Source organism: Nymphaea colorata, unplaced genomic scaffold, assembly GCF_008831285.2.
Source record: "Nymphaea colorata isolate Beijing-Zhang1983 unplaced genomic scaffold, ASM883128v2 scaffold0001, whole genome shotgun sequence".
Classification (NCBI taxonomy): Eukaryota; Viridiplantae; Streptophyta; class Magnoliopsida; order Nymphaeales; family Nymphaeaceae; genus Nymphaea; species Nymphaea colorata.
Genome location: NW_022204507.1, coordinates 2,526,940 through 2,540,379, shown reverse-complemented (window position 1 = coordinate 2,540,379; position 13,440 = coordinate 2,526,940). Strand labels below are relative to the sequence as shown.

The following is a 13,440-nucleotide window of genomic DNA, read 5'->3' as shown; positions in this document are numbered from 1 at the left end:
TCGACTAGGAGGGACCGCCCAAGCAGCTTCGACTAGGAGGGGTCTGTGTCTCGAGGGGTCGAGGGTGGGTGTGGTATGCATCGGTAGAATGTATTCTATTTGTTGAGCGAGATGAGAGATTTAAGGCATTATATCGTTGCAAATTTATAAAATACATTGGTTTACTCATTGCCTCATTTTTATATGGGTGGGGTGCCAAGAGGGCTATTTGCGCCAGGGTTCTGTTGGTTGGAGGATTGATGTATTTCGCTAGGGTGCAGCTGAGCCTAGCGTAGGTGATCTTGGGAGAGTTCTAACACCTAGGCAGCACAGCGTAGGCCACCAAGCTTGTGGCCTACCGATGCTGGCCAGATGTCTGCCGACGTGGCTGCATGCTGGCTGCCTTGTCGCCATGCACTGCACACGTTAGTATATGCTGGCTATGGACTGCAGGGTTGTGCCTGCTTGGCTAAGGCCACGTGACCTAGGCCGCCAAGTGCATGGGCCTGTGCCAGCCAAGCTCTAGCCGCACATGCCATGCATGGCCATGTGCCTGGCCCCTACTGATCCATCTGGTCAAGGCTTTGCATGGTCGGCCCTCGCCAGTCAAGACCGGCCGTCCTGGCCTGCGAATACGGCCAGGCCATGCCTACCTCGCCCAAGATAGCTAAAGCTGCCACTTTTCTCGGTCACTCTGGTTCCATAGGTCAAAAACGACCCTTGACCTGGTTAACTCATATTTATGTTATAAAATGACAAAATACTCTTTATAGGGTAATTATGATGATTTGTTTTAATTTTTTAAATGAGAAGAGGGGATCCACGCTATAACTGCTCCCCTGCACACTAGCCGAGCCCGAGCTTGGCCAGCTCGAGCTCGACTAAAATTACTCAGCTCGACCCGATTAACCCATTTAACTCATTTAACTTAAACTCGTTTAGCTCGTTTAAACGTTAACCCATTCAGCTTAATAAGGCACTGACTCGTTTAGCTCGTTTAGACGTTAACTAGTTCAGCTTAAGAAGGTGCTGACTCGTTTAGCTCGTTTAGACGTTAACCAGTTCAGCTTAAGAAGGTGTTGACTCCTTTAGCTTGTTTACACGTTAACTCGTTTAGCTCATTCACACGCTAACTCGTTTAGCTCGTTTACACGCTAACTCATTTAGCTCATTTAGGCATTTAAATCCTTTAGCTTGTTTGGGCAGTTAACTTATATCAATTAATGGAAGTTAAATGAGAACTAATAGCTCTCCTTAATGAATCTGGTACATTTGGGACTCCCGTTATGCCGGTTTGAATGCTATCTCTGCCTTCTCTAAGTGATAATGCTGAAGCATGTCTTCTTCATCATCATCTGCAGATATAACAATGCTGTTAAAATGCACATATAGCTATAAAGTAGATAGACAGCCTAACGACAGGAAATCGAGTTGTAGGAGAAACAAGTCCACCTTCAAAATCATCATCATCATCATCATCATTAAATTCAATATCTTCATCTTCTTCTTCTTCCTCCGAGTCTTCAGCAGATGCAGCAGCTTTCTGTATTCAATCATAAATGTGGATAAAGTATAGCTAACTACTTGAAACTTTGAGGCCATTTGTGGCGGAATCTTAGACTCGTTTGAGCAACAAAAGGTAAGATTCAACAGATTTTCTGGCTGCTAATATTGACCATTTTCTAGGTAAGCATAACCATAATTAGCAAAATGCAGAACAGCAAAAATCCTAAACTTTTAGCAACGAAAAACGTGTATAGAGAAAAATACAGACATAAATTCTCATGTCTTAACAAAAAATCGAGCAAGGACAAACTACGATTGGAATAAACCGAAATTACTGTCATTTAATCCAAAATTAATCGACTTTATTTATAAAAGAAGTTGTGAAGACCAGAATTTTGATGTTCTAAAAGTTCTTTCTCATGTTAAACCCATTGTTGGAAAAAGTAAATAATTAAATGAATATATTTATGACTCATTAGTCATGTTTTTCTCTTGAATCTCAATGCAGAATTCTGGAAGAGAAAAGCTCACCACGTTCATCCTCCATTATTGTCTTCTCATCACAGAGAATGTGACAGATCTTTTCAAGAGAAAATTAGAACAGACTTTGTTGGAAATTAAATGAGGAAGTTCATAATGGGTATCAATATCGTGCATCTCATTCAAGAGACTCCCGGTGAAATAAGCCCATATACTTTTTTTTTTCCTTTTGGTCTTTTGAAAATGTAAAATGTTTAAATTCATGTAAAAAAAATCGAAGATGTGAATGAAGAAAAAAAAAGTAGTGAAGCTAATGCTTAACATGATGATTGATGAGCATGCTGTGTTGAAAAAGAACAGTTCTTTATATATAATATATCAGATTGTATTAAAACAATGCAAATTATATTTACATGATTACTGATGCAAGAAGAAGTCAACAAAATGAGTCCTTTTGTGTTAAAACTTCCAAAGCACGACACAAAACAGCTTGACCAAGTGTTTCAGCACACACATCAGCATACGCAGGTGTGCATGCAGTACCAATACAGATATATAACAATGTGAAGGAGAGAAACAAAAACAAGAATCAAGGCATTCAAAAATGTAGAATAGATTGAGAAGAGATTGAATATTTAAGTGAATATAGTGGCACTCCATGACTTGGGTGAAACAAAGATGATTCTAGGAAAAAATGAAACAGGAAAAGGAGCTGAGAGTGAAGCTACAAAAATACCTGCGCAGTCTTCCTCTTCTTTTTTGCACTGAGACCTTTTGATGGTGGTTGGTTTACACTATTGTCACAAAAAACACTGTTTTTTTTTTAAAAAATGTGTATTTAACGCCAAAAACAGTTCTGCCGTATAATCGTTCTGCTAATCATGATTTAGAGAATATATAATCATCTCTTAAAAACTTCAAATTAGCCTAGTTAGATTTATTTTCCTTGTCAAGTAGGCAAAGTTGAGGTTAGGTATGTGTAACTTCTCTTCATCTCTTTCACTTTTTATAGTTCTCTCTCTCTTCCTCTCTCTCTCTCTCTCTCTCTCTCCCTCTCTCTCTTTCTCTCTCTCAACATTTACCTCTCTTTTTTCTCTTTTTTTTCTCAATCTCTCTTTATTTTCCTCTTTTCCTCTCAATCTTTCTCCCTCTTTATTTTCCTCTCTTTTTCTCTCTTTATCTTTCTCTCTCTCTCTTTATGTTTCTATTTTCCCCTCAATTTCTCTCTCTATTCTTTTCTCTTCTTCTCTCTTCCTCTCTCTCTCTTTCCCTTTATTTTCCTCTTTTTTCTATCTTTCTCTCCTTTTCTCTATCTCGCTTTCTATTTCTCAATCCTTTTCTCTCTTTCACTCCATATTTTCTTCTCTATTTCTCTCTCTCATTCTCTCTCTCTCTCTCTCTCTCTCTCTCTCTCTCTCTCTCTCTCTCTCTCTCTTTCTTTTTCTTTAATTCTCTTTCTTATCTCATTTTCTCCATCTTTCTATCTTTCTCTTCATCTCTTGTTCTTTCTCTAAGGCATCTATCTTTAGATTTCATTCAGCTTATGATTTGATTTATAAGATAAACTTATCTTTAATTTTTAGTCCAAGCATTTAGCTTTGATCTACGCCTTATATTTCATTTGACTTATCTATGTGCTTCATTTAGTTTATTAGTCTTTCATGGATGCTTATGTATTTCATTTATTTTAATCTTAGCCCATGTATTTAGTTTACTCATGACCCTTGATTTACACATTTGATCTAGTTTATTTTTGTCTTTGGTTTGTTACTTACACACATCTTCCCATATTAAACTTCACTGAGACTCAATGGTGATTAATCCTTTTAACATTGATTTGAATCTCAGTTTGAGAATAAATAATTATCCTTAAATCCTCAAATAAGTTCACTTCGCATGCATTGGTTTCAGTTTGAACACATTTACATCATTAGAGCATGCAATTCACCTCTAGTTAGAATATAAACAAGTTGGATTTAGTACTATACTCTAAGTAATAAATTCGGCATAAGAAGTAATCGAAACTTGATTAAGTTCTAATTAGGCACATTGTTTTCTTTTTTAGATCCATGCTTTCAAAAGAATTTGAAAATACACAAGTGATATCAAAAAAAGTTTTTTAAACCTCAAAGTTTTGTGATTGAAAAATATAAGGGACATCAAAAAACTTTAGGTCACATCTAGCAAGCCATAATAAATATACACCCCAAAACTTAGTTCTCAAACATCTAAACTAAGTGAAACTGATCACATCATAGTCCTAAAATCCTAAGATAAACTTCTCTTAGAAAAAAATGAAACCTTAAGATTAACATCACGAAAACACTGAAAATATTGTTTCATAATATTAAAAAAAGATGATAAAAAAAACACGTCACTAAAAAATACTTTGAAAAAAAACTTAGATTAAACCATTGATTGTATTGAAATTTAAATTTAAACTAGAATGATGATATGAAAACTTAAAACAATCCCACAAAGCCATGTCCCAACTCTTAAACAAAAAGTTATAAAGAACCATAAACCCTGATTAATTGACTGTTATAACCTTCATGTACAAGCTTTAGAATCTAGATCATTTAACCCTAAGAACCCAATCATAATGATCAGGCCTTTGAGATGCATGCATCATCTATCTTAAAGTACATTGTTGCATGACCGATGATGCCAATGAAAATAATCTAACGACATTTCATTATGAGTCCTAAGTTCTGAAGGCCAAATTATATTTTAAGAAAGTATTACTTCCAAAAACAAAAATATGTTTCTTTTATTTTTGTATTAGGATCAAAATGACATCTAGATGATTACACAATATAAGGATGAAACAAAGACCGTGGCTTGATTACCTATGATAAAGGTGACAGAAACGGTCAAGTTCCGTACCTATTACAGGTTGGGTCACATCTCATTGGAAATTCTACACAAATCAAATGGAGGCTAGTCAAATATTAAACAATTGACACATGGAGGGTGCGATCAAAATTTATGTCCAAACAGGCTCTCAACAAATGTTTGGGTTTTGGTTTTACTTTGGGGGAAAAAATTGTCCTCCAACCCAAAATTAAGTGCTCTTTGGAAGGAATTAAATGACATTGGGCAGGGGTTGAAGGATGCATTTCTTTACCCAACAATTTCTCTCAAGTTCAGCAGTGGCTGCCCAGACTGCATCTTGTTAACAATGACCCTAGGTGTGCTCCTTGAATTTACCATTGTTTAAAAACTCACCTACTCGTTGACTCAGCCCTCTACCTGGTCAACACATAGGAGACCCATTTTTTGTTTAATCTTAGCATAACTCGGCGGTGACATGGCCATGACTCTACTAAAGTCGTTTAACTGGGTGTAGTCCAGTGATAAATTTTGTATTTTGTAATTAACAAGGTCATTTGTTTATTCATTACTTAATTACTTAATGTGTAATATGAGTCCACCAATTTATTGAAATACAAGAATTTAGAATTATTGATCATTTATTATAACGAATTAGTCTTAACCTCTTGTATGGTGTATTTATTTCAAGTTTTAGGATGTTGGCCTCTTTACTTTTGGACTTTTAGTTTTATATAATATTATCATAGATGTCAAATTTGTTAACCTTTACATAGTTGTAAATGTTGAAGATATTAATCTTAGTGTTTGATTTTTATTGACTTGTTTTTCATTGATATATTGATTCTTGCCACAGTTTTATTTTTTAAATATACATTTAGGTCCTGTTATCAATTTCTTGTTGTCAAAATAGATAATATAACTCAATTATTACTTGATGATATGAATTATACACATATTCAAGTCATTATAATTTTTTTGTTGTTTAAACGACAAATTATATATTGGTTTTTTTTAGAAAACAATAGTTAACAAAACCTGGCTTGAGTCACCGAGTTGTCCCATCACAAGTACAAGAATGAACGAGCCGAATCCTGAGTCGCCAGATTTAAAACATTGGGATTTACTGTCTTAGATGATTAAGGTTGCAGAAGTTGGAGATGTCATGACTTTTGATCGGGAAACGTGGGATTTAGTGGTACATGTCTATATTCCTTTTTGTCAATAAAGAACATGACCTTCACTTGAGCAGTTTCTTAAATAAAAGGGTTGAGGGGCCAATTGATTACTTGGAAAAAAGAGGAGCTTATACATTTGCTGAAACGGCCGCCAATTATCCCGACCAGGCTATTTCTACATAATCTGGATACCTTCGAGTCCCTCGTTTTACAAGTGGGCCCTGCAAAGACAATGCATTATACAACCCAAATATTTGAAAAAAGAGGTGGCTAATGATAAATTTGCCATAAGTTAGGACACCTATGTGTAAACTATTAGAAAAAACGAAGGATCTGTATCGAACGATGGGTTACATGACGGTAACCCAGGCTTTGCCTCCTGCTGTGAATTTTTTGACTCTTCCAAAGAACATGACGACGAGGATTATAATTTTGCCCGCCACGCTCCATTTCCCGGAGAAGCTCACCGATGAGTCTCGGCATGGCCTGTCGCTGATCTCTTGTAGCCGTCGGCAGCTGTAGCCTGTTGTTAGGCCCACATTCCCGTAGGCGCTGCACCACGATCCCCACTATCTCTTTTAGCGATGTTCAAAATCGAAACTGTTGATTGCAAGCAACAATTGGAGAGGATGATAGCTGCCAACGAACAAACAAATAGGTAGAAATTCGTAGAGCCCACAGAATCTGAGAGTCCTCGCAGTCGCAAGTGGATGGGAATCCATCGCACTCGTATGTCATGATACTCAGATTTTGGGATCTTACTTCTTTAATTTTTTAATTAAATGACTTTTAACATCATTTCCTCTGAAACATAATTCAAATTAAAATATAAATTTGAAGCCATTGCTGCATTTTTAATTCATGGATCCCGAGTTAGCCACCTATCTATGCATAAATGTAAACGATAATGAATATCTTTAGCCACTTATTTCAAAAACTACATTTCATAAAACAATGACAAACAGTATTTAATACATATAAGGGCCCAAAATTGATAAAGTACAATTATGTTCAAGAAGGCTTGTTCAATCCACCATTGTAAACACTGCAACCTAATTTTGAAGATGCATATATGGTCAGAAATGTCTCTATATTTGTTTGCATTTTATATTTGAGATGTAGAGGAGGAGAAGTCGTGTTTTGTATCAGTAATCTCTTAAGATAGTGCATTGGGCAACAAAGAAAGTGGTTCACATCTTAAAGGGACGTGTGTTCTGGAGTGATCACAGTCACGTCCCAATAGACTCCTTCTCAAAATTGTAATAAGTCATTAAGCAAGTTCTATGAATAATAAAGAAGGAGGGGATAGAGAAGAGCTTAGAGATGGTGGAATGAACCTCCAACCCTAAAAAAAAAAAACACCCTCTATACTGTATGTATGATTTGTGCCAACAAAATTCTACCAACCACAAATGAGCAGGTCAAGACGACCCAAATGATGATAGGTCTCACATCTTCAACTAGCTATTGAGAGCATAGTCATGGGTGCCAAAGCTTGCCCTCATCATCCAACTAACAACGACCTTTACATAGTGATCCTGACAACTATTCACGTGCACAGGGATATTCCTTCACGTGGAGTGGGGCATCCTTCATAATAAGTACATCATCAAAGTCTATATATATATATATATATATATATATATATATATATATATATATATATATATATATATATATATATATATATATATATATATATAGGTTATATAGCAGGTGTCTATGACTAAATGAACATGCAATGAACTACAACAAGGAGGAAGAAGCTCTAAATGGCTTGCCCACTGCTAAAAGAAAAACAACTTTTTTGTTTTCTTTACAAAAAGAACGATAGGATTTGACTTTTTGTTTATCATTGACGTTGATATACATATATTTTTGTTTATCATTGACGTTGATATACATATATATATGTATATATATATATATATATATATATATATTGGCATCTTCTCGTGTGGATAGTGTCATTCCATTGGTGTTTAGTGAGTTGTCATTAAAGTTGGTATCTTGTACTTTCCATTGGACGGAGATGGCTTTATGCCCTACTCATTTTCTGAGTGATGAATGATCTAAATTTTTTATTTTTTAAGATTTGGCCCCTGAAAATGGCAAAAAGACCATTATGTCAGCGTCAAATTGAACGAACATTGTGATTTAAAGAATAATTGTAAATATTTGCCGGTTGCATGATTTTTGGTAGAATCAATCATCCCAATACAATTAGTTGTATTCTCGGCATCGTCTAGATGGTGGAATAATTGGCACAGAAGGGCAATTCTCTTCATCAAATGCAGTGGGACATGGCTTATTAAGAATAACACTTGGAGGCAAACTCAAGGCGGGACATCCCCTCTAGCCCCGATCGGCGTTGGCATATGGTTGAAACTAACCAATGTATGTCTAGGGGCCGGTTTGCTACCACTACCAAAGAAAAAAAGAAACATGGATTCACCGACCTGTGGGACGTTGGCCGTCGGTAAAATACTAATTTCTCCAAGTATACTTGGAATATACCACCACCTACCCAATTCGATCTGCCTTGGCCAATTTTCCTATTCATCCTTTCAATTTTTTTTGGGCTTTCCAAGTCATAGCTGATTGAGGTTAATTTGATCCACAAGTCAAAATTTGAATATCAATATTCAAAATTTAAAATTGGGACACGTTCAAAACGTGTGGGCAATATATGGGCATTAGTTTAGTTCCTATATCTAGATTCTTGTTTTAAATTAAAAAAATTGCGACTTGTAAAACGACCACAGAGAGGTCTAGAATTTCATAATGCCAACTCGCCATTCATAAAGAATAACAACAAATTTGAAAATCTCGCCCATTAAATTTTGCATGCCGTTCCGAAAAAATGTTTTCTATACGAAAAAAGCGTATTCATAGAATTTCTTCGGAAGAGAAAGGTAAAATCCTTTTCTTTCTTTAATTTCAACCGGTTTTCAAAGTATGTGGACGTACGTATATGTGTGATATATGTGTGCGTGCGTGTCTTATTTTGAACAACATGTAAAAGAAGGAAATATTGAATAGAGAAGGGAATATTGGTGTGACCTGGTAAGTTCGAAGACAATGTTCAAGAGATTGAAATTGAGGGGGTCTTCACGGAGCTTATTTCTTTCCGTGATGCTGACCAGCACCACAAAGATAACGAGGTAAGCCACCCGCGGAAGAAGCAAATACTCCATTATCAACCCTCCTCCCTTCCTCTTGTTCGTTTTGCTGCTTCCGTTGTGATTGTCCTTCTTTATTGTTTTAACAGACGACAGGGGCACCAAGAATACATACGGAGGAAGGTACCTGCAAATTTAATTCATTTCAAATTCTTCGTCAATCGGCCACCTTTCACAAAGGTAATCAAAATGGAGTCAAGGTTGATGTAGAGATGACCATATATGCAACAAATATTTATGATAATAAAATAAAATTCGATTTTGTCTTGACTTCTCTCGTACACACACACAAACAAATATATATATATATATAGATATATATATATATATATATAGAGAGAGAGAGAGAGAGAGAGAGAGAGAGAGAGAGAGACTATGAAAGCTTTGCCTTTATCTCGAACAGTGCTCATTAGGATATTCCCGAAAGTTTTTACATTACTGACAGGAAAATTGAGCCAAATCCGAAAGATTTTCCCGAAAACAAAACCGTTCAAAGCATGGGGCGAGGTGAACTCCGGATATTCTTTCCTGTTATTTTTTTATGAACAATGATTGGACGAAGAAACAGACAAGGGGCGGATTGGACGTAACTAGGTAAGGACAATATATTTTTTTCTTTAGATTTTCTAAATTTCGATCCCCCTTTTTCCATTGCCAATAATTCATGGTGAGGAGGAGCTAGGAAGAAGAAGCAAGTAGCCAGGCATCGAGAAATGAGAATATACTTTTCTTTCATAATTTGTATTCTTCTCATCCTTTATCTACTTAAAGTTTCAAGGAAAATGTAGATTTCGAGTAGCAGAGTTCTCCGTTTCTTTAGGCTTACTACTCGATAGACAGTCAAATCTCGGAGTCGGCAAGAAGAGTACAAGAACCAAGTGAAACAACCAAGCAACCCGCTTAATTAAGCAAAACTCTCGCTTTTAGGGAAAAAAATAAAAAGAAAAAAGAACGGTTAAGAAGAAAGTGTGCTGCCAATTGGTAAGAAAAGAATGACGTTGGCGGGCAAAGATTAATTAGAGAAAGCCACCCACCACACAACACAACACATTGGCGCTTGGAATAATAATGGACGCTTGGAATGTTCAACGAATCAAGTCAACTCTAGCTCATTCGAACTCGCTTGACTAGAGCTCGACTCATAAGTTAAACCAGTTGAGTTTGAGCTTAACTGATAACTCGAGTTTATAAATGAGCAAACTTGACTCGATTAAGCTCGATTAGGTTAATTTAACACAAGTATTTATTTTTATAATTTTAAAAACATAAAATGACTTAAATAAAAATGTGAAAATTTTAAGCAAAAAATATATATTAAGAGCAATGAGATTAAACGAATCTAGCCCGAGCTCTCGCTCACCTTATAAAGCTCGAATCAAATTCGAGCTGAGCTATATGTGAAACGAATCGGAGCTCGAACTTGTATAACCCTACTTACCGGCTAACTTATTCAAATCCCAAACATCTATCGTGATGTTTGAAAGTTACTACTGAAAGAATTATCACTTCATTTTGTTTTCCTCTTTTTTTCATTCAAATTCTAGGCGCGCTCTCTGCCTCACACAAATGCATACGGCCACAAACGCTAGGGTCGGTTAGATCTAACAAATACCAGGAGATCTGTGTTCTTGGCCTCCCATCTTCTACTTCAAAGCCTTAAACTCCGTTGCCAAGTTCGAGGAAACTTGACCGCTTACTGTTTCTTGCTTTTTTGAAGTTTTAGATCCTTCTAACGTGATGCGGGCCCCACCCTAACCAAAAAAGGCTTATTGTCCACCTCAAACTCAGAAGGCATGAACTTAGTCTTGGAAAGCCAAGGATATACTAGAAGCAACTATTAAAGAACAAATGACTGGCACGATTAATCTCATGCCTCGATTTATTGTATCGAATAGAAGTTGGCCAAGCTTGGTCTCTAAGTGGATCCTTGTGAGCATGTCATATATAATTCTATAGCTGCCTGCAATTATTTATTAAAAATGATTGGATTGTACGATCATGCAAAATCAGATATATAAAAGTTAAGCTACTGCAACACAAATGCTTTTATATACGTGTCAGCATACTTGGTATGTCCTAGCACCACATATTACTGACGGCCAATAGTTCATGATTCCCAACTCTCCGTCCATGTATGTTCTTAAATTTCGGAACAAACCTGTGAAATATGAAAGTAGCACACCTACCTACCCGCTTAGGGCCTTTGGCTTATATATACATGGTTGTGTGGCTCATGAGCAGTGGTACATATTAATTTGAACTTATGGTCTTCGAATGTTGTTTTGACCCTCTAAATACTTTTGGATTTTTTGGTAGTTGAAACGCTAAATCTGGGTGCCCTTGAATATACTACTCACAAATTGTTTCATTTATCAAATCGACACCTATGAGTTTTAAGTGGTTTCGATACTAATACTAAGCAATGAGCATCTATCCATATTAGTAAATAGTGTATTAAGAAAATTATATATCAAGGGGACTAGGTCTGGGCCCAACGCCAGGCTGCATGCGTCCGAAGTTTTGCCTGGTGGTGGACGGGTCACGAAAAAAGAAGACGAGAGTTTTTTTTTTTTTTTTTTTAAAAAAAAAGAACAAGAAAAAAAAGAACAGAGAAAGGCAGACAATAACTCACATCATAACTATGTAGACCACCAAGAGCGCCGGCGAGAAAACCGAAAGATCGAAGGCCATTTCTCCAGCATGCCTCGCGTTGACAGACTGGAAAAGCCCGGCGACGAACTTCCGGTAGAAACTAAGCCCCGACACGGATCCCCACTCTAAGAACCCAAACATGATTAGCTGCACGACCGTGAAACCTACAGCGGAGACTGTGAGATAAACGGTGCTCCGCCATGGGAACAAGTGGGAGTACCCCAATTCATGGCCTTTCTTCCACAGGTACTCGTGCTCTTTCCTAGGAAACCATTTCATAAGTACCCAGATAATGAGGGTCAAGCAAACAGGGTAAAATGTATTCCCAACAAGAATCTGACCGATGACCATCCACAACAGCCCGGAGTCTTCTCTAAAGATCACCATGTTCTCATTATTTGGGAAGAAGCCGCAGTTTGTAAAGGAAGAAACCGTGGTGAAAATTGAGAAAGTGGCCACGTTGAGGCCCTTTTGGTTGAGAATCCTCCTAGCGCTGGGAATCACTTTGAAATAAGCAAACACCATTAGAGAGCCAAGTATATTGACAAACATGCAGAAGCCCAAGGCCACATTCGCCAGGCACTTCCTGGACCCCAGCTTCATCATCCTCTCGTCAACCATCGCCACATCTGTAGTTGTACTCTCCGACCCATCGGCCCCTCCCCCATTCTCGGCACCGGCGATGACACCACGCCGGACTGGCATCTCGACGTCCGTGGTGTCCGCAGTCCTCGACATGCCGGCCAATTCCGGCCTCGGGACGAGGGCGGAAAAGTCGAGGCACTGAAACAGGAGGGTGACGGCAGAGAGGAAGGACTCACCACCCACAAGCATGAGGAAAATGAGAACCCAAAACTGGGAGTTGGACATGTCCTCCATGTTGACGGAGGCGAGGCTGGACGACGTCATCGCCGACACGGACATAAAGAAGAGGTCGACATTGCCGAGGCTGGTGGAACTGCCGGGCTTCGCATGCTCGAAAAGCACAAGAGCGATGAAGCCCAGAAGGGAGATGGAGATGAAATAGAGAAGCACTAGGCAGAAAGGGTGCAAGTGCCACGCCATTAGCGTACGCCACCTTCAGGAGATCACAGGTCCTCTTATGAAAATACGACGTGCACCCATACCACCATGAAAGGACTTGAAGTTCATCTGGTAATAATCCAAACCTTCCATGGTGGGTCTGGGGGTGTCAATGGAGGGGAGAGATGTATATGTTGGGGTCCAGAGAAGGAAAGAGCTACAGATCTCCTTGAGAGAAGAGATGGGAAGTGTTTATACACAATTTTTGAAAGTGAGGCAAGAGAAAGAAGGGGAAAAAAATTAAACACGAGTGGGTGAAATAAAATTTGAGGTGAAAATTTAGGAAATGAATTCTTTCTTGACATCAACTACGGGATTTGGATTTCAAACTTTTTGAAATGGACTGCCTTGCCAGTCAATGTGATACAACCCCTCTTGGTTGGAAAGAATTCGAGAACAGCATATTCAATTATTCATTTGAAGCATGGTGGTAGGAAGGATTATCTGGCTTCTAGCAACCGGTCCAGTCAAGATCTAAGTCAAATTGGCGAGGTTTGATTAAGGGGATGTCAAGGGCGTCGGGCTTCATGGACTGGCGCAGCTGAATC

At 37.8% G+C, this 13,440-nt stretch overlaps 1 protein-coding gene across 1 annotated transcript; it reads right to left on the bottom strand.

Moving 5' to 3' along the window:
- Positions 1 to 1,263: 1,263 nt before the first annotated feature.
- On the bottom strand, positions 1,264 to 13,018 carry LOC116267867 (sodium transporter HKT1-like). Its single transcript, XM_050075343.1, has 4 exons — positions 11,790 to 13,018; positions 9,039 to 9,284; positions 6,951 to 7,027; positions 1,264 to 1,334 (listed from the first exon to the last, which is right to left on the bottom strand). The coding sequence occupies exons 1-4, from the start codon at positions 12,872 to 12,874 to the stop codon at positions 1,264 to 1,266; spliced, it is 1,479 nt and encodes a 492-aa protein (XP_049931300.1). The 5' UTR covers positions 12,875 to 13,018.
- Between the last annotated feature and the right edge of the window lie 422 nt (positions 13,019 to 13,440).

What these genes read in the sequence shown, in the direction of transcription:
- LOC116267867 (XM_050075343.1), bottom strand. Translation starts at nt 12,874, where the DNA reads ATGGCGTGGCACTTGCACCCTTTCTGCCTAGTGCTTCTCTATTTCATC. An exon ending in ATTGTCTTCGAACTTACCAG is followed by an intron (nt 7,028 to 9,038) that starts GTCACACCAATA and finishes CTTCAAAATTAG; the next exon opens with GTTGCAGTGTTTACAATGGT. An exon ending in TCAATTTTGGGCCCTTATAT is followed by an intron (nt 1,335 to 6,950) that starts GTATTAAATACT and finishes TTATATCTGCAG; the next exon opens with ATGATGATGAAGAAGACATG.